Source organism: Mytilus edulis, chromosome 6 (genome assembly GCF_963676685.1).
Source record: "Mytilus edulis chromosome 6, xbMytEdul2.2, whole genome shotgun sequence".
NCBI lineage: Eukaryota > Metazoa > Mollusca > Bivalvia > Mytilida > Mytilidae > Mytilus > Mytilus edulis.
The window spans coordinates 49,300,017-49,324,584 of record NC_092349.1 but is presented as its reverse complement, the minus strand read 5'-3'; the positions used below and the strand labels follow the sequence as shown (position 1 = coordinate 49,324,584).

The 24,568-nt window shown below is 31.6% G+C and overlaps 1 protein-coding gene across 1 annotated transcript; it reads left to right on the top strand.

The window, feature by feature from the left end:
- The first annotated feature begins 2,027 nt into the window (after positions 1-2,027).
- LOC139527827 (uncharacterized) lies at positions 2,028-24,119 on the top strand. The gene is made up of 13 exons (XM_071323505.1): positions 2,028-2,099; positions 4,134-4,168; positions 5,150-5,194; positions 5,695-5,777; positions 8,710-8,781; positions 10,615-10,753; positions 11,353-11,435; positions 12,605-12,676; positions 17,665-17,815; positions 20,089-20,180; positions 21,597-21,665; positions 23,399-23,537; positions 24,039-24,119. The coding sequence occupies exons 2-13, from the start codon at positions 4,150-4,152 to the stop codon at positions 24,071-24,073; spliced, it is 999 nt and encodes a 332-aa protein (XP_071179606.1). The 5' UTR covers positions 2,028-2,099; positions 4,134-4,149; the 3' UTR covers positions 24,074-24,119.
- Positions 24,120-24,568: the final 449 nt, after the last annotated feature.

The window sequence follows — 24,568 nt, the reverse complement described above, 5'->3', positions numbered from 1 at the left end:
CGTATTTAAGTGAAATGACAACCCTTTGAATAATAAATGCAATGTGAAAAAACGGAAATATAAACTCACTTAAAAAAATTAACATAAACGATTAAGCTGTTTTTATCTAATGCCATTTCGTTTTTCCTTAAGAGTTGGTTATCAAGTGAGAGGTTTCGCTCTATTTAACCAGGTTTAATCCATCATTTTCAACATTTGAAGATTCCTGTATCAAGTCAGGAATATGACAGTTGTTGTCCATTTCTTTTTGAGTTGTTTTGTAATTTGAATTTTGCCATGATGAGGGACATTCCGATTTGATTTTCCCCTAAATTCAGTATTTTTGTGATTTTACATTTCACCAATTTGTTTTATCTCGAGTGGTAAAAACAATATTGGTTGAGACTTTCAACAAAGGTTCACAGGCATATCATTCATCAACAATTAATAGGAGCATGTGTTTCGCTTTATGTATTTCTTCTTACCTAATCCTGGTATCTTTGATAACTATTTACACCACTGGGTCGATGCCACTGCTGGTGGACGTTTCGTCCCCGAGGGTATCACCTGCCCAGTAGTCAACACTTAATCGCTTAAGTGTTGACATGAATATCAATAACGTGGTCATTTATAAATTTCCTGTTTTAAGAAACTTTAAATTTTTCGAAATAACGAAGGATTTTCTAATCCCAGGCATAGATTACCTTAGCCGTATTTGGCACAACTTTTATGGAATTTTGGATCCTCAATGCTCTTCAACTTTGTTCTTGTTTGGCTTTATAAATATTTTGATATGAGCGTCACTGATGAGTCTTATGTAGACGAAACGCGCGTCTGGCGTACAAAATTATAATCCTGGTACCTTTGATAACTATTTACTAATGCTGTAGATTAAATTAATTGCCATGTGTAGGCTTTAGCTGCACCATTAGTCTAATTGCAAAATATGGTTTACCAATTCATTTTATGTTTTTATCTGAACCTACGATAGGTAGAACGAAAATATGCATAGCAACGAAAGACCTACAAATAAATCAATTAACGAAATTAAAATAATAAAGAGTAATTCTCTTGACCAAATTTGTTAGTTTGTTGTCAGAAATATAAAAAAAAATCACCAAACAAAATTGCAACATTATGGCTAAATATCTGACATCTTGGTTAAATGAGAGTAAATTTCTACTAACAACAAGACAATAATATATAGTTAATATCTGATCAAGCAGACATTTTTATCTACATTTTTAATAATAGGGTTGATTTTGGAATTTAAAACATTCATCATGTAGTCGGGTAGAGATTTTTTTTTATTTCATTCAATGAAAGATATAATATTTTACAAGGTACATAGTTTTAACGTTGATTGCTTTCAAAATAGACATTCATTGTATAGACTTTTCTGTAGGATGAGATGCATAATAAATCTTCAAGCCTATTGGTTGTAGATTGTAAACTTAAAACACCTAGAAAAAGGAGGCTGGTGACAAAATGATGATAAATTGTACAACTAATCAATACTAAACTAGACATTCAAGCTCGTTGGTTGTAGAAAGTAAATTTGAATCAACTAGAAAAAGGAGGCTGGTGTTAAAATACTGATAAATTGTACAACAACCTATTAATATAAAACAAGACCTTTTAGAGATATAGATGAAAGTATAGATGTTTGATTCTAGCGTCAAATATCATGAGCGTATGCAGGACATGTACACAGTTTTGTATTAGATTAATTACTGAGTATTTTTTTTAGATGCAAGTTCACAAAATATAAGTACGCAGGAAGATTCGTGTCACACCCAACAATAATGAAACCCACGAAATAAAACCCCTATAGTTAAACATGCCAATCTTTCATAAAGCTATCTGTCATGCATTCCACTTGATCTTTATCTTTTCTACAATTCTATATATAGCTAGTTAATGTCATAACTGATAAGCCAATTTTTCATCAAGCTATCTGTCATGAATTCCACTTGATCTTTATCTTTTCTACTATTCTAGTTAATGTCATAACTGATAAGCCAATCTTTCATCAAGCTTTCTGTCATGAATTCCACTTGATCTTTATCTTTTCTACAATTGAAGTTTATGTGATAACTGATAAGACAGACTTATTGAAGGTAAATTATTTCCCAAACCTTCTCATTATTGTTACTTTTGTCTTTACTTTATAACGAGAGAAGTCTATTTAGCACTGGCTTGCACAATTGTATATTCAGGTTAACTGTTTATTAAAAGCACATTTATCATTAATTGATTATTACTTGCGCTGTTCAAACTTTCAATAAATGTCTATGAACTGGCTATTAAATTTTATCAAATGAAAGATCGCTATCAAAGGAGTAGGTTCAGTAAGACCCCTTTTTGGCCCCAAAATATAGCAGTTTTAGAAAACTGTGAAAATGTAATCGTTTAGATATTTATTGCAAAGTAGAATGCTTCTGCCTCATAAACATGGGCTGTTTTTGACAACACAATGCACATATATCGGGTACGAGCATCATTAAGTCATGCTAAATTACTGAAATCTTCACAATTGTAGCATTTTAGTTTCCGTCTGAAATGAAAGTGGCCGCATTCGTGTTCATTCATGATATTGAAATGTAATTTGTATTTGATGACAATACATGATATATATAAAGGTTGAGAATGAACACGGATGCGGCCACTTTCATTTTTGACAAAAACCATCTGAAAAGTGACGATTTTTGGCATATTTGATAGATTTTTCATATTTAAGCTTGAATCGGGGCGTTTTAAATGTCTTATTGAGTTGAAATCTTCCACATTAAATAATTGAATCAATTGAAATAGACACTTAAGTGTTTAGAAAGTGTCTAAAATCTTTCGTTAGATGAACTTGAAAATTGAGGCCGAAATCGGCCCTTATCGGACCTACTCCTTTATAACACTAGTTTTCGGAAGGGATATCCAAGTGGCAACGTTTTTGTAGTAACAATTCGATATCAGAAAATGTAAGTTACCAACAACACGGCTAATAAGAATACCGCTTGCGTTCAACTTGTAGTCCTAAACCATAAAATATTAAGCATCAGCCCCGAATGCATACCCCCCCCACGCCAACCACTCTCCCCCTACAATAATCAAGAAGATATCACATAGCGCAACGACTAATGAAGACATGCGTCCGCATTCAAGATTATAACATATATGTTGTGCAGAGTTGCCTAGTTTATCGAGTTCTCAATCAGCCCCTGTTAATATCTAATAGATAATATGTGCACTAGAAAAAAGGTAAACAAAGGACTACGTTTATTAGAAAATGCAAAAGAAGAAGTTTAGCTAAGTTTCTAATATAATAAAATAGAAGTATTAAAAGAACTTCGTTCGTTTTTTTGCCAAGAATTGGTTGAGGTAACTTTTTTTTTTACCTTAAACAGATACGCATTCTCGGTCATACATATGACATCATTAATAAGTACAGTATAGAACTATTTTTTTCAATGATAAAAATACTTCACATATCAATGCTGAATACCCGCATTATATTCATACTCGATACTTCTTTATCCATTTTGTTTTACTGCAGATCTTTTTCACTTTTAGAAAAAATATTCGTAACTTTCTAAATCAAGACATTTTTTTAACAAAATATGTGTCAATAGAACACCAAATATCGTGCAAATATCACATTTCTATTTTAATTAACTTGCGAAATTTTAATCAAAATCCTCATTCTAAAATCTTTAATTTAACAATTTTATTTTATATGGCAAACGTGTACGGCTTCAACTTTGTGTGTATTTTAAACTACTTTAAAGCAAAATGTGGAAGTGTTGGTTTTTATATTTTCCTTTTTTAACTGATACAAGCAGATTGAATAGAATACTGTAAACCAACTAATTTTCGCCAGCGATTTATTTTCGGGACTATCGCGAATATAAATCGTCGCCAATATGTAAAACTTAAAATTGTCCGTACATAACTACACCAAGTAAATTTGAGAATCGCGAAATTAATTCGCTGTGAAATGGACTAGAAAGGGCTAAATGCGAAATAAAGTATCTGCGAAATTAAGTTGGTTTACTAATTTAAAACATTTTTTTTCTAATATCGCTGGGAATTGAGTTCTAAATTTATTCCAACTGAAGTCTATTCTGCCAATCAAAATTTACATATGGATTGTCGTTTAGTTTCAGGTTTCACAAAATGGTACAATCGTATATATGTAAGTATGTTAGTTCTTATATTGAATGAACACGAATTGATAAAGGCGAGGAGGGGGTAGTAAAAGGAAGATATTTACCTTTTTTGCTAAAGATGCTGTATAGAAAAGCATTAAAAATGAATACAACACTTTTTACATTTCTTGGGTTCGAATCGAATTTCTGAATTTGCTTAAGCTTTCAAAAGATACGCTCAAACTTTAATATTTAAAAGCAACAATATATAACAACAGAAACAGCTGCAGTGCTATTTGATCAAAAGGACTTAAATAATAGCCAAAGCCATCTTAGGTCAACATGACCGGAAGGAGAAACACATTAAAAAGAGACGAAAATAAGCAGTGATTTTTTAAAATTGTTTTCATCTAGTTTTATTCCCTTAGAAAAAAGGATGATTTTTAAAAAAAAATAGATAATCATTCAAAAAAAGAATCAATAGCACCTTCTCCCCCACAGAAAAAATATCAAAATATCTATAGGAGTGTTTACATCTATATTTCTACATATACAAATATGATGATGTGGTATGATTGAAAAATTTAACAACCATATACCAGTGACAGAAAATACCAGATATATTTTCATGTAGTATCTTCAACCATTGATATACACTACATGTATGCTATCGTCTAGAATGTGTGTGTAAATTATTTAAGAATTTTTTTTAAATTGGAAGCAAAAGATACCAAATGGATATTCCAACTCAGATATGTAAGTAATAAAACAAACTGACAACGCTATGGTTAAAAACGAATAAGCAAACAGACGAACAACAGTACACAGACCAAAACATAGAAAACTGAAGACTCAACCACACGAACCCAACAAGCAACATGAATGATTCTATGTGCTCTAGGAGGATAATCATGATTACGACTGCTTTTATAAATTGGTTTTGTTGAAGCATGATTTAATCTTTTTTCATCAACAATTTAAAAGTATTGTCAACAAATGTTCATATTTAGCTTTTTTTGTCATTTCAGTTCTTTTAGTTACTGTTTCGTCCACCATATGGAAGACATCATCTGGTATGCTATTATTCCCTTTTATTTATTTTGTATCAGTATCCTAGAAAAATTAAACATAACAGTAAATTGAACGCTTTGAAATTTGCTTTGAACTCTTTTCTAAACTGCGAGCACTATCTTAGTTCTTCATACATTATCACATGATAAAGTTAATATGTTTTTCTCAAACTGATATGCATATCAGTCAATTGTCATTCCTCAAAGTTCATATCGATTATAAAACAAATTAGAATTGAGATTTAAAAAAATTGATTTGTCCTAAGAATAATATAGAGAAGACACATCAGTGTATTGTGTTTTTTTTTTATTCTTTTCGTTATGGTATTTTTCTCGTGTTAACATTTACATATACAAAAAATTAGACATCATATCTCAATTTTTCAGTTTCTAAAAGAAGTGATGTCGAGACTGCTTAAATTGTTAACACGTTTTTTTTATTAAGAGATCTTTTTATTCAAGAATAATTTTAAAATAGGAAATTAGCATTAGTATATTTTTAGGTCTCGAATGTTTTTCCTGTCATAGCGAATCTGACAGATCCAGGTGTTCGACACACAAAGTAGTATGTCGAGATGGACTTGAGGTAGATGTTTAAATGTTTAGTTAATTACATATGAATGAAAAACTGTTTAACACCCGAAACTAAGATATACAAGAAAATACATGATGCATTTTATATTTCATTTTGATTATATCTTCCACTTATTAGTGTTTAAATCAAAACATTTTGAAACTAACGTTTTCTCAATTTAAAAAAGACGATGCTTGTTTCATGTTGTTAGTCGTTTCTTTTTTGGACACGAAAATATTCCTTTGTCACCGTCGTACGGTTGATAGTTATCCCAAATTCTTTCACTATGCCCGTTTCTGTAGTGACGTTACAGATTTTGATGAAATTCAATCATATACAAGTGGTTAATTGTCAAAAATTTCATTACCAAAAAATAATTAAACCCTTCACTTCATATTTTCCCCCTTTGCCAATGGACAGTTGAGTAACAGCACAGCATGTGGCCCAAGACCACAATTAATGACCCCGCTTTTCGTTGTTCACGAATATAGTTCCCTTTAATTATAGTGTATTTTTTCTTTATTATTTTTCTTTCCCTTTCTCATTCATTTCTTAGCTTTTCTGGGGTGGAAATGAAAGAAGAGAGCTGAAATAAACTTCCGGATGGTTTATTTTAACTGATTTTAATAAGGAAAGAGTGATTAGGCCAGGTGCAAAAAGGTTATATTTACACTTTTCGGAACATCTATTGACTTGCCTATAGGGGTATGGATGTGTATTGGCCAAATCTGTATGATGTAAAGATGCAATTTTTCTGAAAATTGCATATATTTTTGGACTTGTACTGTACATTACACACACAAAAAAATAGACAAAAAGAATAGGCAAAATTTTTTTAATGCGACAAAACGTTATAAAGAAATGATAGAGGAATTAATTGTGGTCTCGGGCCTAAGAGGTGCATTTCAGCAAGTTTTGAATTTATACTTTGACAACTTCTCTGAATGATCTATTGGTATTGATTTGTCAAACTATATGAGAAGAAATGATTTCCACTTTTATTTGATAGAAATTTGTAAAAAAAGTCACTTTTCAGCTGATATGCCCAAAAAGTAGCTTTTTCACTTTTTTCAATATTTTTGAAAAGGCAGCATCCTTAATTTTTCTTTGACATTTTTTTTTCTGATATCTATTTGTGTTTGTGGTATTTATTTCATGTGTTTTACTCATTTGTGAACTCTGAACACAAAGAAAAGTGGATAAAAGCATTAAAAGAGTGCAAAATGTGCTGTTTTAATAGTCTAGGTCTAACGGTCCGTACGAAGCAAGTGAAATATGAAGTTCTATGCACTTAAAAATTGTATTTCTTTAAACAGATTGCACTGAATCTATATCAAAAGCACTTATTACTGGTTGTTTAAACTTGGCTGTTTCACAGAATACCTTTATTTTCTTCTGTTGGATGGCTGGTGGTTAAAATATTGGCATTTTAAGACTGAAATTTCATGCAGATTTTAAACAGTAAATTGAAAAAACTTTGCATCAGACCATACTGTCTACATATATAGTTAAAAGCAACAGTCTTGTAACATCCAGGCTTCATATTTGATCATATCCCAGCAAGGATTTGAACAAAAAGAAGCATATTTCCATCTCCAATATCATTTATATGCAATTTAAGATGGAAATATAGGGAACGGCCCAAATTGACAACTTGTTATTTTAAGCTTGACATTGCTTAAGACCATGTAAAACTCATGTGTTATGCTATTTGAAACTTATATTTACATCAAAAGAACATTTATGATATGTAAAATGTTTTGTTTTAACTTAACAACTTCAGAAAATTGTTGTAAGTGGAAAATATTGCATTTCATATAAGGCCTCACTTCATTTGAAAACCTCTATTTTTTGGCATAGGCACATATAAAATGAACTTTTGTCAAATTTTTATAAGTCTCATACATTAAGTATGCTATCATGTACTTTGAATAGATAATATATTATCCATTGAGACATTAAAAAGTGCAATTTGGTGTTTTTTGGGGATTTTTGAAGCCAAAATTTGAAAGTTGAAATTGTTCTATTTCAACGTCAAAATTCAGCAACCAAAGTTGAGATATAAAAAAAAACACATTTTCTATAATATATATCATATGGCTTTGAAACTTTGTAAACTGACTCATAATACACTAAGCTTAACTCATGCCAAGTTTTATTGGAATTGGTCAAGTTTTTGGCCCCTTATAGGCCCAAGACCACAATTAATGACCCCGCTTTTCGTTGTTCACGAATATAGTTCCCTTTAATTATAGTGTATTTTTTCTTTAGTTTTTTTCTTTCCCTTTCTCATTCATTTCTTAGCTTTTCTGGGGTGGAAATGAAAAAAGAGAGCTGAAATAAACTTCCGGATGGTTTATTTTAACTGATTTTAATAAGGAAAGAGTGATTAGGCCAGGTGCAAAAAGGTTATATTTACACTTTTCGGAACATCTCTTGACTTGCCTTTAGGGGTATGGATGTGTATTGGCCAAATCTGTATGATGTAAAGATGCAATTTTTCTGGAAATTGCATATATGTTTGGACTTGTACTGTACATTACACACACAAAAAATTAGACAAAAAGAACAGACAAAATTTTTTTAATGCGACAAAACGTTATAAAGAAATGATAGAGGAATTAATTGTGGTCTCGGGCCATGTATATGAAAAAACTAACTATAAAAATCAGTTACAAAAGGCTAATCTCATCAAATGGACTTGGCTATGTTTACATTTATAGTAGGCGTTAGAAGTGTTAGGTGGCAGGTTTGTTTTTGAATTAAGATTTATGCTATGCAAGCATATTCAGTATACGGTAACGGGTATACAATTTCTTGATATAAGTATTTGGGATTTAAATCTACTGGTCATACAAACGTGATACTTCAGTCAAACATTTTCTAATCATTTGAAGTGTCTATTTTAAAAATTGCCTTTATGTATTTCTCGGTTATTCTTTAGGAATGCTTCTTTGACAAAACAACGTTGCAAAATTCTGCTGTTGTTTACACTGCAGGCTGCAGATCAAAAGCGGTAAGTAAATGACTTTATCTAGATTCAGGGATTATAACATCAAATGCAAATACCGGTCATTACCTTATTTCATTTTTGAATTACTATTCTGTCCAATACTACAAGGTGAAGTACATGCATGTGGTAACATGTCACAAAGCATAATCTACACGAGACTTTTTGCAACATACACATGATAGATAAACAACATCATTGCTAAAGATTACATTTGCACAAGTAGTTTGTTGAAAATGAAAATGCGGTTAGAATTATCCGACTAATTTCTATTATGTATCAACTTTCTTTACAACAATTACATTAGAAGACATGATCTATAATGTTTTTTGTCGAGCTTTCGACTTTATCGAAAAAGCGAGACATAGCGATCCAACATTCCGTCGACGTCGTCATCGTCGTCAGCGGCGGCGGCGTCCACACAAATTCACTCTGTGGTTAAACTTTTTAAAATTTTATTAAACTATCCTGGATTTCTACCAAACTTGGACAAAAGCTTGTTTATGGTCATAAGATAGTATCTAGAAATAAATTTTGTATTAAACTTATAAATGGACATACTTTTTTCCAGATAACATGACATACAGTCTGCAGTTAAATTGTTTAAAACATTTATAAGATTCAGAAACTATCCTGGATTTTTACCAAACTTGGACAGAAACTTCTTTCAATCAAAAGATAGTATCAAGAGGAATATTGTTTTTATTTTTTTTACTCATTTTTTTTAGCCTGCGATTAACAGCAAAAATAGTCGAGACACTGGGCTCCGTGGAACCCTTACAAATTTTTCTATAATAAAATTTACATGTAGAAAGAGAAATATCTCATTGACACTCATACCACATCTTCTTTTAACTTATTAAAAAAGTCTGTCGTATTATATTAAAAACAAATGTTGTATTATATTAAAAAAGATGATTTGGTATGATTGACAATTAGAAAACACTTCACAAGAGACCAAATGAAATAAATACATATAGACCACCGAACGGCCTTCAACAATGAGCATATCTCATACCGCATAGTCAGCTATATGACCCCGAAATGACAACGTAAACAATTCAAACGAGAAAACAAACGGCCTCATTTATGTACAAAAAATGAACGAAAAACATAAAACAACGACAACCACTGAATTACAGGCTCCTGACTTGGGACAGACACATACATGCAAAATGTGGAGGGTTAAACCTGTAAGCGGGATCCAAACCCTCCCCTAACATGGGACAGTGTTATAACAGTACAACTATAAAAATCAGTTGAAAAAGGCTAAACTCATCAGATGGATAAAATTCAAATACAAGTGGACGTGGTATGCGTTGTTTTATGTATACACGATAATTCTTTTACATTTTGCATGTGAATAATCTAATAAGCATAGAAAATCATAATTAAAACATATGTATGATGATCAATAAGTCAGGCAGCATTTAGTTATACAGAAGATAACGACAATAAGATTTCTGACATACAATTTTGATATATTGATAACCTTTATTTCGCGTATCTAGCTAATGCTATTGGTGTTTAGTTTCCAATAACAAGCATCACAATAATACATACAACATTTGTACTAGTCAACTACATTATGCTGCCTTCGAATCAACCAGTCTTTGCTTTTACCTTAATGTGACACGCTTAGTGAAAACACCAAATGTTAAGTCTTAAGTTTTCTTTGAACGGGGATGAATGCACTTTCAATCTTCCACTTTCGGGACAAGTACAATAAACGAGATTATCAAACCGTTGCAAATTTAAAAAAAAAGAGATGCGAAAATTTCAAAATAGAAACCAAACTTATCAGTGGTTGTGAAATACAAACTATTTATTCTATTTAAGGTGTGTGATTTGTTAGGAAATGCCGTAGGGAAAAGAGATGACATGAGCCGGTCACGGAGGACGTCGGTAGTCTGTGCACAGTGCTGTAATACAGCACCAAAGAATAGAATACCTTGCAATGCACAATTATGCGACGATCGTAAGTGTTATATTGTTTACAGATCGATGTGTCTTGAGGTAAATCATACAACAAAAATTATAGATTTGGGTATATCTAAATATATCTTTATAAAAACGCACGATTTGATAATGATGGAAATACACTATAATATCTAAATATCGACAAAATGACGACCAACCTCATGACCAAAAGAAAATATTAGGAACGATTAGTTTCCGTAAATTTATGTAATCCTACAGGTTTTCTATTAGTCTTTATTTACAAAATATTTCAATAAAACAAAATGCTATAGTCTAGTTTATGTCATACTCTGTAACGAACCAAACAAGGAAATATGGACGGGATGGTCTATACAATATTAAACTAATATTTCACCTCAGATAAACCATATAATGTTGGCAACTGTAAACCATTTGAAGAGTGTAATTTGCAATTTGAATAAGTTTATCATGGTTTAACAGCTTCCTTTGAAATTGACAATATGCACTGAAAATAAACAAACGTAGCATTAATGTGTCCATTCGTGAAAATATAAAAAAACATCACCTGAAATTCTGAACATAAAAACAAATTAATTGATACCTAAATCCGACCTTATAAATATGATATAATTACAGGTCTGACCTGCCTATCGTGTCACAGCGTATCAGATATTTCTAAGTGTTTGACACAGCATACAGTGTGTCAAGGGCCAGATGAGGTAGGTTTGTAGTAAGGTAATTAACCATTATACCTGATCATCGGCAATCTTAATATTTCTATTATTTCTATGTATATACATGTATATATTGTAAAATAAGAGGCAAAAACGCTACCACATGGATATTTTAAATCATAAGTCACTGACAAACTGATAATGTCATGATAAAAATTGACGAACAAATAGAACGAAAGGACAAACAAAGGACTACAAAACACTGTAAATAAAAGGACTCACAGTCTGAGTAACACAAACCAGTGATTTAGCTTTAAAGAAGACTTATTTCATCAACAAGGACAATTTTACGATGCGAACCTATAATCTTTAAATGTATTTATGTAAAATGCAAAAAACATTGGTAAACCGCTTACACATGTTTGCTAAAAAATTATCTCGCAAATTTTCTTCTTTATAATTTTTTGTTGATTTTGAAAATGAAGTGATCATTGATTTAACGTTTTACCTTTCCACATATGAAATGTTTTGGTCGATGCGGAAATATTTATTTTACATAATCATGGGCTATGTTGTTTTGGTGTTGATTTTTTTAAGTATATAGTTCTTTATTTGTTTTTCGTTCATGTTTGTTTGGTACACAAATAAGGCCGTTAGTTTTCTCGTGTGAATTGTTTTATATTTGTCATTTCGGGGCCTTTTATAGCTGACTTTGCGGTATGGGTTTTGAAGGCCGTACGGTGACCTTTTGTTGTTAATTTTTGTGTAATGTAGCCTCCTGTGGAGAGTTGTTTTATTGGCAATCATGCCACATCTTCTTTTTTTTATACTGTCTTCCTGTTTGGGACCGAATGGATATAAAATACTATCGGATGAGTGTTTCTTGCTCATCCTTTCATCCACTCATGCAACTGTTTAGATAATGTTTCGTATTGGCAATTTTTTATAAATTTGCGTATAGCATTCCAATTACATTCCTATTCCTTTGTTTGTGGATGTTGAATACTTTTATTTGTTACATAATTATTAATCCCTTATATATATGTCCGAATTAGATTTATCAGTAAAAGAACAATAATAATAATTAAAAAAAAACACAAGATAAAAATTGTAAGAATTATGAGAAAAAAATCTATTAACCAGTGGAACGAGAGAAGGGCAACTGTCATATTCGTTGCTGAGTACAGTGAAGATTGTGAACTTTTTTATTACAGGAATGTTATTTAGACAAAACAATTCTACCCAACTTATCTACTGCCTACAATGCAGGATGTCGGTCAAAGACGGTAAGAAGATTATGCAAAATACTTCGCAATTAGTTTCTAAGGTATTGCTTCAAGTTATTTTTTTAATATGTGTATTTATGTTCTAATTATGATAAATGTTTGTATGTAACTTATATTTTACAACCGTTTAACTATCAATGTAAAACCGTAAGCTTGCAACAAGAAATCGTTTAACAGTAGTAGTAAGATTAGTTTTAAGTTAAGAACCATATAATACACAGAGAATATAGTAAATACATTCAAAGCATAAATGGAATACTCATTAGCTTCTGTTTAATCCGAAACAGTCAGACTTAAAAAAAAAAAGACTGGTCTCTTTAAAATTTCAAGGGAGATACATGGCCAAAAAATACCAAAATAATTTCATGAACCGGTATGTAAAAAAATGGATCTGTAAAGGGTCTATATGGACGTTGATTGAGCTAATGCTAAATATAGATGAATAAACCCTGCTCATAACCTAGCAATACCATCTCCTTGAAATCATATTGGAAATAGAAATACAGAACCCGTTGCATCTCCGTAAAGGTTAAAATTCAGTAATTTTTCATTTTTTTTCTCAATTAAATGATTAAACTTATTTGTTATAAGGAAGCTCTTAAACCAAGAGTTCCAAATGGTGAAGTTGAAATCATCCCTTCGTAAATTTTACGGACGCCATCACGAGTTGGTTGACCGTTATGGAATAACCGTTTCACAAATGATATCAGATATGTTCCTTACGTCGTAACTACAATCCCCCTCCCTTTCATAAATGTGACCTACCGAATTAGACTATTTACCGGATTTGTAATCACATAAGCAACACGACGGGTGCCACATGTGGAGCAGGATCTGCTTACCCTTCCGGAGCACCTGAGATCACCCCTAGTTTTTGGTGGGGTTCGTGTTGTTTATTCTTTAGTTTTCTATGTTGTGTCATGTTTACTATTGTTTTTCTGTTTGTCTTTTTTAATTTTTAGCCATGGCGTTGTCAGTTTGTTTTAGATTTATGAGTTTGACTGTCCCTTTGGTATCTTTCGTCCCTCTTTTATACTTGTACACGAGTATGAATAAGCCAAATATATTATTATGAATTAGGCCATTCATTTTCTCAATTGAATTGTTTCCATTTTACATTTCGGGGTCTTCTGTAGGCGACTAGTGTTTTTTTTCTCATTGTTGAAGGCCGTACTATTGCCTGCAATATTGCTAACATTCACTTCATTTCAACCTAGTTGATTGCTGTCTCATCATACTCATTTGCAGTTAAACCACATCCCCTTATTTGTATATTATAAGTATAAAATATTTGTCGCTGAACTAAATGACAGCAATTAATAAATCGTTAATTCAGTTTTAAAATAGCTTTAGTTAAAATTTAAATTAAATATTTCGTCTATCAACTATGTCAAGCCGACTGAAAGTGTCCGTCAATAATGCACCATATAATGTTTAATGACACGATTTCAGTCCTAAAATGTTTATAAAATATTTCCCCTATGTTTGTAAAAAATGTAATTAACACTTTCCTCCTTCATGGCAGGAACTCAGCTAGCAATAATAAAGAACACTTTAAAACACCAAAAGGAGTATATAACATGTAGGTTAAATGCGAAAACTAATAAATATAGAATTGTGTTTATAAAATTAAAGTCAAGTATTTGTCGCTTATCAATCAAACACAATTTGGATAAAAGGAACTCAATTTAGAAAAGAAAAATTGGCAGTGTGTATTTTATCGACAATTTTAGGTGATTTCTGTTGATTTTCATGCTTAAATATCGTGTTTTTCTAAATTTTCACAACTCCAAATCTCAACATTCTTTTTATTAATTACCGAGTCCTCATGGGCTATTATTTTGTCATGGGTGGACCGATTTCCCGTTTTGGACTGAGAGGGTAAACACATAAACATTTATTTTCGAACATTCGTAATATGCGAAACTTTCTAAAGCATTTTTCAACACACAGTCTGACGAATGTGTCGGAAACGCGGTCAATAAAGTGTTATTTTTTATTATATTATTCTGATAAATTACGATGCCAAAAAAAAGGGGTGGGCCGCTCTTGTTCAATTATCTTGTCTTTCCAGCTCTTATGTCAAAATTTTTATCTTCAACACCAATGTCATGTGTTTGCAAAGATCTGCAAATATAAAAACCAACGTCGTTGTTTGCCGCTGGGAGACGTTTTTTTATTACAGAGAAAGAAAATTGGATATGACATCATTGCTTTAAAATACACTTAGATGACCTATGGTCAACAATGTTATAAGGCTTTAATCATTTAGTGTGGTATAGGTTGCAAGATTTTGATTTATAATATATACTATGTTGAAACGACATATATGTCCCCTTGGCATCAAACCCCCAAACGACGTATATGTCGCTTTGGCATCAACACTGATACGACATATATGTCGCTTTGGCATCAAGAGGGTTGATTAATATTACGAACGCTTCCACGAACGTGTATTCCTAAGGAACGCTTCTACTACTACATGATAACGTAATACATATTTTTTCATACTAAATTGTTTTTATGAACTTAAGAAAGGCATGTATAGTGTCAACAAAACTCAATGTGAAGGTTTCCTTTACGATTGTCATATTATTCTATGATCAAATATAACATACACTATGTATATGTTCCGGACCATATGAATATTTGGACCGTACGCGTATGGTCATGACCATATGCGTATAATCATATGGTCCGACCGTACGCGTATGGTTGGACCATATGAGTATAACACTCGTTTGGTTATTAACGGGCCGGACCATATGAGTATTTGGACCATATAGGTATTATTTTTAAAATTACATGTTAAAAATTTCAATAATACAAACACTTTATCTAAAAAAACAATAATGGTTAACTGACAATGTATTATTTTTAATTCAAATACTGCGTAAAAATTAAATATTGATGCCATAGTTAGTTTTCATAGCTTATTACATTCTTGCATGTAGGCTTGGGTGACATTTACTTCCACACGGTATCATAGCTTTTTTGCATTTGCAGGTCTTGGTTGTGCACGACCCCTTTCATTTACACCTTTTCTTTGCGAGTGAAACTTATCATTTTTGCAGCTGCGTACAGTAATACCGAGGTATTGGGCTAATTCCGATATGTCTACGGTATTTTAAGAATTATTACAACTAATTATCTATAGCTATAATTCGTAATAATTTCATTTTGGATGTAACGCGTCTTCTGATTGGCTGACGTTATTTTGTTATTAGCCCATAGACATAATTTAGTCATGTGACCGTGACGTCATCAACGTTTTTTCATTGTTTTCTACGGTTTAAAATGGAATTTAGAATTAAATTATAAGAAATGACTGTAATATTTTTTTCTGTCTATTCGAAATAACATAAAAAATGTGGTGCACACTGTTAAATAACCTGCTAGGCGTGTTATTCAGTGTGCACCAAATTTTTTATGTTATTTCTTCATAGACAGAAAAAAATATTACAGTCATTCCTTAAATAAATTGTTATAATATTAGTTATCACCCCTGATTATACCAAGATAACGAATTTATTTCTTATGAACAATTCCTTTACTCATTTTGAAACCAGTAAGTAAAATTGTATAAATGGTAATGAAATTTCCAGCGTAATATCATTTCAATGTCCATGTTGCTGCACATTGTCAAATACTTTTTTACTTTATTTTTGGAAAAATTCTGAAAATTTTTGTGTTCTTTTGAGTTTACAAAAAAACAAAAAACAAAAAAATATTTTTTAAAAATCATGAATTTTTTTTTTTGTGGCATTTTCTTCTTATTATTTTTTTTCTTTATTTTGGGAAAATTTTATTTATCCCCGGGTGAACAAGGGTGGGGTGTTATTTACACCGGGGTAGTCAACCAATCAGATTGCAGTATTTTCGCTGCATAAGAAATAAAGATTAATACTAGTTTTTATCATATACTTAGCATTAATATGATAGCTTTTGCATATGCGTAATGTGCGGAAGTACACAAGCCATAATTTCCCAACCGGTCTGATAACCCATATCAGGGGCATCTCGTGCACAAAACCCATAATAATGCCTCTCGTGCAAGCTACTTCCGGTATCGGTTGTTTACTTTTCCATTGTGACGTCAGATATTTTTATGACGACGTCAAAATTTACGGGAACTTTTGTGGGATAGTTTAGTACTTGCTAACAAATGCCATTGACAATTATGAATCATTTTATAGTACAAAAAACATGGAGTTGTAATGATCATAAAACTCTTCCAAATTTTTAACGTTTCAAAATGCCTCTATAGGAAATATTAACATACATAAATATGGAGGTAGTGATATTATTGTTGGGCAATTATAGTGTATTTTTGGATTCATAATTTAACTTTTATATAAAGTTTTTGACTGTTTTAGTTATTTTATTTGTTAATTTGCCATACATAAAACAATTGTCGGAAGTATATGATAAATCGATTAATACATGGCCTTTTCCATATCGGCCCAGGTATTATCACCCCGACTTCGTCTCGGGCTGATATGGGGGTCTCGGGATGATACCCGGCCGATATGGAAAAGGCCATGTATTAATCTCTATATGAATACTAGTGAAATATAAAACTTGCACAGAAAAATACATATGATATTTGAAATAAGCAAATGAAGTTTTATCATAAATCTACTGTTAAAAAACTTTGAATTTGGTAATGTTATGTATTTCCTTCTCCGGGAATATATTTTTTTTCCCTTTATTTGGCAAACCTTTTGAAATATATCTTCAACATTGGCCTTATTTTTTTTACCTGTTCTCCTTTTCTCTTGTGGACAAAACATACATCTGGCGTAAAATAGTAAGCCTGATATATATCATAAGTTTATTTTAATGTTCATACAATAACTTTAAAGTAGTAAGAGGCACATACTTTGTATGAGGAAAACATGCACTTTGCGGCATTGGTGTAGATATATCCAAATAGCACATACTTAATTTAGCCGATCTCAGTGTTGTGTCTGATCTCGTTTTGTTAGGTATGTAGTCTCTTATCTGGGGCTGTTGGGAAGAGAAATGTTGATATTCAGCTACAGAGACTAAAGAAGGCATCGATTTCTTGTAGCGAGTGTTGTAACACACAGCCTGATAGGAGTGGTGGCCCATGCAACAGAAATCTATGCAAATTGGGCAAGTATAAAATTGGCGTTAAACTGCAAATAGCTCATTGTTCTAATGGCCTCCTTTCGAGTTATATACATTACCAGAAAAGTTCGTCTATATTGTGCACTCTGTATTATCATTTGCAAGATAAAGGAGATCGCATCTATCCCTGCTCTATCAAAGTTCGTCAAGCGTCTTAATGATCGTCATTATGCAAGATAAACTAGAAATAATATTTGTTCAATAAGTACTTAATCACAATTCTCTAATGATAGCAGTGTTGAATGTCATAAGATTATAAGAATTAAATTTGTCAAATAAATCGTACAATGTAGCCTTATGTTTTTTTCAACCAATCGATCAACATAAGAACAGTGACGACGCCCCTAAACGCACGAAGACTGTTCACTTAAACCAAATTCGTTGACGGAAATCGAAAGTTGTCTATTATTTTATTAACCATTCTGTAATCGAAATAATAGATAAGTGAGTTTACAAGTCGCAGATTCATAAAACTTACGCTTGCATTCAAAACAATATTGCTATAATCATTTCCTTAAGATATATGAGACCTGCAATTATTAATTCATGTGGAAGAATTCTGCTTCTCAATTATTTGTGACGATATTCCAAAATGTAACAACTGAATAAATTCATGTGGGTTAACCAAACATACACATTATATACGACTTTCCGAGACAGGCATTTCTAGAAGACAAAATAATACGTTTTAACATATGTACATGTATGATGTTGTTTTTTTTTTTTATTTCTTTCTACTTTGATATTGGATTTCTTTGTTTTCTTCATATTAATGATGTATTTATTGTTTTGTTCATGTTTCAACATTTGTATATCAATTTGACTAAAACAGCAACTTTTTTATTGGAATATTAATGCACCGCAGGAACAGTTTACATGGTACGGTTTGATATGAAAACATTTCAGCTGTTTCTTAATTCAAAATTGCTATAACATAGTCTCTTATTTTGCTCAATACATAGGAACTTCCACGTATGAGACATGCGGTGTATGTGACCGTGTGTCAAGTCCTGGTGCTTGTTCTGTTTATCAAGTTTGTCCTCCGAATGAGGTGAATACTTTGTTTCACTTGTGTAAGCATCTTGACGTTTCCGTCTTAACCATCTTACTGTCGAGTTTTTTTCTTGCTTTGTCGCGCCAAAAGCATCTTGACGTTTCCATAGACTATGGAAACGTCAAGATGCTTTTGGCGCGACAAAGCAAGAAAAAAACTCGATAGCAAGAGGGTTAAGACCCCTTTTGGCCTATTTTTGTCGGAAATTTTAAAACACATGAAAAATAATATCAAAACTTAACCCTCTTGCTGCCGAGTTTTTTTCTTGCTTTGTCGCACCAAAAGCATCTTGACGTTTCTTATGTGTGACGTTGCAAAACTTGTGCCTCTCTGTAGAACTGCGCTTTCCCGCCGTCAATAGTTTTTCCCACGTCAATGTAGCCGTAATTATGAAAAGCGATGTTTAAAGTAATTTTACGAAAGTTCTTGCTCTAAGATTGTCATAAACGATGTTTTTAATACAACATTATTTAATAAATACAACTTTTAACCTTGAAATATAGATATATTTAATATAAAAATAGGGAGAAGTTTTAAAAGTATCTTCTTAAGGAAATACATGTACTAGAAAATTGAAGAAGGATAAAAAGTCATTTAATAAAACGATTGTTAACTTTTGATTTCAATTGATACAATGAGTGATCAACGCCATAGATGTGACAATCACACTCGGTCGTTGGTCCGGTGAATATCATATCTCTTGGGTTGATAAATCATTGTATAATCCTCATCAAAATTCTATAATTGTATAGTATAGTATAGAGACCGTGATAATCACTTGTTTATCAAAATGCAAATTTGGTACAGCTAACGCGGTACCGTTTGTTTTAGTTTTACTTGAGATCTTTTTTAAATGGCCGATTATACATGAATCAGTATAACGCATGATATATTGCTCTTTATTCAAAAGCATAATCTAGGTTCGTTTCTATATATAATTTTTGTACATTTATTTGGAATCTGTTTTTAAACGTAAAACATACATAATGTGAATTCAATGACATATTGCACAAGCTTACATGTATGACTTTAATTTATAAGATATTGTGCATTTTTAGCGTTATATATTTTGCTAAAAAAATAATCAATAATTGTTACGTTTTCATCATTCAGATTGTCCATTATTCAAAGTCCAATTCGTTTTGAAATTACATTGCTCTAATTGTTATAACATACTTGTTTTTCTTCGTTTTACTATACATAGCATCTTCTGTGTCGTATGACACATGTGGAGTGTGTGACCATGTGTCTCGTCCTAGTGATTGTACTGTTTTTCAAAGTTGTCAACCTACTGAGGTAATTAATTAGTTTCCGCATTGTAATCATATATCTCACGATCCTTAAAAACAGAGCTTAAAAAGATAAAAGATGTAGGGAATCCATTCATGACAAACATTCAATATATGCATAGCAAAAGTAAAACAAAAACTAGAAAAACAAAACAAAACAAACCCCCAAAAAAATTCAGATTTTTTTTTAAAACAACGCTTTTTGTTGGTTTTTTTCAGGTCAAAAGTGGAATTCTTGGTAAAACACTTTCGTTGAGTGATTATTTGACGTTCTTTTGAAAATATAAAAAATGTTCACAACAAATATTTTAAAAAAGGCCATTGGTTTCATTATGCATTTGCTAAATGATGTTATCATTTTAATTTTAAATTTTACAGAATTATCACTGCATTCTATCATTGTATATTTTTAATATGACAAATATAGGTACTAACATTTTTCTTGGATTTTGGTAACAGCTATAATACAATCAAATCAAATTGTATCAACGGAATGTATTTTATTTTTCTGTGTATTGCTCTGGTGATCGATGATCTGTTTGTACTGAATTTCATATTTTTCAAATGTAAGGCAAATGAACAAGTTATACATGTTAAGGTGCCTGTTGACAGCAGTATCTTCGGTTTTGACTCCGAACAGTTACATGCTCACGTATAAAAATTGCGGTTTTTATCTTATTTGTCTCGGGCGAAGACTGCTTACATCTATGTCATTTATTTTCTTTGATGTTATATCACATATTGCTAAAATTTCACGGTGGATTTTCGTTCATGATTTTTATAGATGTATAGTCTAATTGAAATTTTCATCAACAACAATTAACATGCAATCTTTATGTATTTTTGCATTGACTATATGCTAAAATAAAATTCAAATTGACATGTCTTTGGTCACAAAAGTAAAATTCTAGAATCTACTATAAGTCGAATCAAATCGAATATGAATCAACATCTACTACAAAAACGCTGTTTTATCCAATTTGTAACCATAGAAGTAGCGAAACAGCATCGGTTTGAGGGTTTTTAATTTATGACCTCATAGTTTACCTCAATGTTGATGCTTCAAAATCTTTCAAGTAGTTTCGCAGAATATAAATTCATCTTAAATTCATCCTGGTTTACAAACTGTAATTAATAGATTCGTTTTGTACTGCAATAGAACATGAATATGAGTTCTGTAGTTTACAAGTTGTCAACATGAATTAGAATTGGATGTATGGAAGGTATAACAGAAACAGGTAAGAAACAGGTAATTTGTTTCAGAGTAAAGAAATTGTAACACAGCAAACATTCAAATAAATACAAACACGGTTGCACTTTAATATTATGGCATTGGTCGCATTTGTATGACGAAACCATAGTTCAACTGAGTTCTCTTGATTACTTTAAAACTTATTTTCGATGTATTATTAACATTTTGCAGGTGTGTAAACTGAATCAGATATTTTCAGGTGGTAGAATCATACATGAACTGGGATGCGAAATAAAGACAGTAAGTATGGCAAATATAATATCAATTGGCGGACTTTTGTTCAAGTTTATTGTTAACTCTCTGAAATTGTTCAACATCTCACAGTGGTATACTGCTATTGCCTTTATTTATTCATCCCTTATTTTATTGATTTTGTACTTACACTGTATCATAGATAAACTTTATTCGTTTAATGTATGTTCACTTGTGTTAATATGACTTTTGATTAAATTAAGTAATTTCTATTGATATTTTATAGTGGGTCTTTCTATGTTGTGATGTTACACTGTAGTTTCAGATGAGGTTAAGATTAGTACATTCAAATGTTTAAACCCGCTGTAATTGTTTGCACCTGTCTGAAGGCATGAACCTGATGTTCAGGGGTTTTGTATGTTGTTCATGCTTGTTTCTCGATTTTGTATATAAATTAGACCGGTGGTATTCCTGTTTGAAAGATTTTTAAATTATTCATTGTTTGGGCCCTTCATACATGTAGCGTGATTTTCGGTGTGATCCACGGCTCAGTGTTGATATCCCTAATTTAACCTATAACGGTTTACGTTTAAATGGAGTGTTGTCTCATTGTCATTCATACCACATGTAATTATATCTACTCAAAACAAATACCGTTACGTGAGGATATGATATCAAATAGCATAAGAAATGTTGCGCATTTAAAAAACATTTGTTAAGACAATACACCCATCCCCCATCCCTCTAGCTAAATAGTCAGCGCTATACTACATACAACTTCATTCTATCAAACGCCTCTACAAGAGACCCAAAACATTTTTAGCACCATTCTCCAAAAGATGGGCACAAAAACTTTACGATTTGCACCCAATACACAGGCGCGGATCCAGAGCTTTAAGCGGGGGGATTTTGTGAGAAATGTTTTTGAACACTAGAGAAGTTTTCTTGTAATACCAAGCCATATGTTTTTGAATAAATGGCACACTTTTTGTTCATCCGGCATATGGTTACTCTAAATAAACTGTATTACAGTAAGGTGCATTAGTACAATACGGTGGTATGATACGGGATTTACACGCAGCTGCTGTGTTTATTTCTTACCTAACTACCTACACTGTATTACTATACAAAACATGTTAAAATGGTCATAAATTGTCAACATAACGCATGTTCTAATTTTTGTTTTAGTTAATTATAATCAGTTAAATATTACATACATATCAAAGCGATTAGACAAACTATTATTATTGTAAAATTCGAAGTATTCAAATAATCGGGTTGTCCTACTTTTATTTATGTCAGCGAGATTTCAGTATGATTCAATTTAGATTGTCAGCAGATATAGTATTTATATTTAGAGGTTATACTTTTTGCTTGTTTGCGCATGTTAAATAAACTCATCATAGATAGATAATAGGATTAAATTTGGTATATACGGCAGACGCGCGTTTTGAGCGTCACTGATGAGTCTTTGTTGACGTCTGGCGTATATAATAAATTTAGTCCTGGTATCTATGATGAGTTTATTTGTCTACAAAAGACTCATAAGTGACGCTCGAATCCAACAAAGTTAAAAGGGCCAAATAAAGCACGATGTTGAGGAGCATTGATTACCCAAATTCCTTAAAAAAAGTTTTCTAAATACAGCTAAGGTAATCTATTCCTGAGGTAGAATAGCCTTAGTATTTTAAAAAATTCAAATTTTTTGTAAATAGTAAATTTATAACCAGTTAAAACACACTGATACCATCTAATGTAATTGTCTATTTGTGTTTTTGTAGGTTTGTGACACATTGTTAAGAGAGCACAAGGCAACTCACCATGGAAAACGAGCAGATCATGGACCTCTTGTTTTATGTTCAGCATGTTGTACTGGAAAAAATTGTAACACGAAGGGTGATTGTAAAACCCTTATCCAGAGTACGTTTATTTAAGCATTTCTTATAATTGTAGCTATAATATCAGACTTAAAAAATCATTGGTAATATCTTTCTCAACGATAGTTTAAAAGCATTGCTATCTACATGTTCAAAACCAGTTCTGTGTGAATGATTTGATAAAAATGTGTATCATAAGTTCAAAGAAACAGAATCCATGATTCCATAACGGATCATGTGATAACTAGAAAAATACCGGATGTGAATGCAAAAGTGCATGCCAAAACATGATGTTAAAGCTTGGCAGTTGAATGGCAATAGATTTAGAGTCGTAATCCCAGGCAAGCAAGCATTTATTTAAAGCATTATATTATTGCATCTGATAAATGATGAAATGCAATGTCGTGCTTTCATATGTCCCGAAACCGTAATTTAAGAAAAATGAGTCAGGAAAATAGTTGAAATTGTTACATTTATACAGTCATATATTATACAAAATATGCAGTTCAGTTTGGGTAATGTTTTTTGTTTTTGTGTTTTTCAGATCAGCCTTGTTTCAACAGTACAACTTGTGGATGATGCCATTGAACTTTTCTGAATAAAAAATAAACCCACTTCACTTTCATGTATTGGTATATGATATTGGAGAGAGAAAACAATTTTATAATTTCCTGTATCATGATTTTATCAGAAGTTATTATTGTGTTATAATATGTAATGAACACCGCTGATTGATTTCTTGGTATATGAAATAATGTGTATAGTAAACATTTACAGAAATACTGAACTCCGAGGAAAGTCCATAATCAAAGGGCAAATCCAAATGATCAAACACATCAAAAGAATGGACAACAACTGTCATACTCCTGACTTGGTACAGGCATTTTCAAATGTAGAAAATGGTTGATTGGACCTGGTTTTATAGCACTAAACATTTCACTTGTATGACAGTCGTTTCAAATTCCATCATATTTACAACGATGCGTGAACAAAACAGAAATAATAGGTAAAATTTTCTAAAAAGGGATACAGCAGTCATCACGGTGTAACAAAATTATCAAATATTAAACAAAA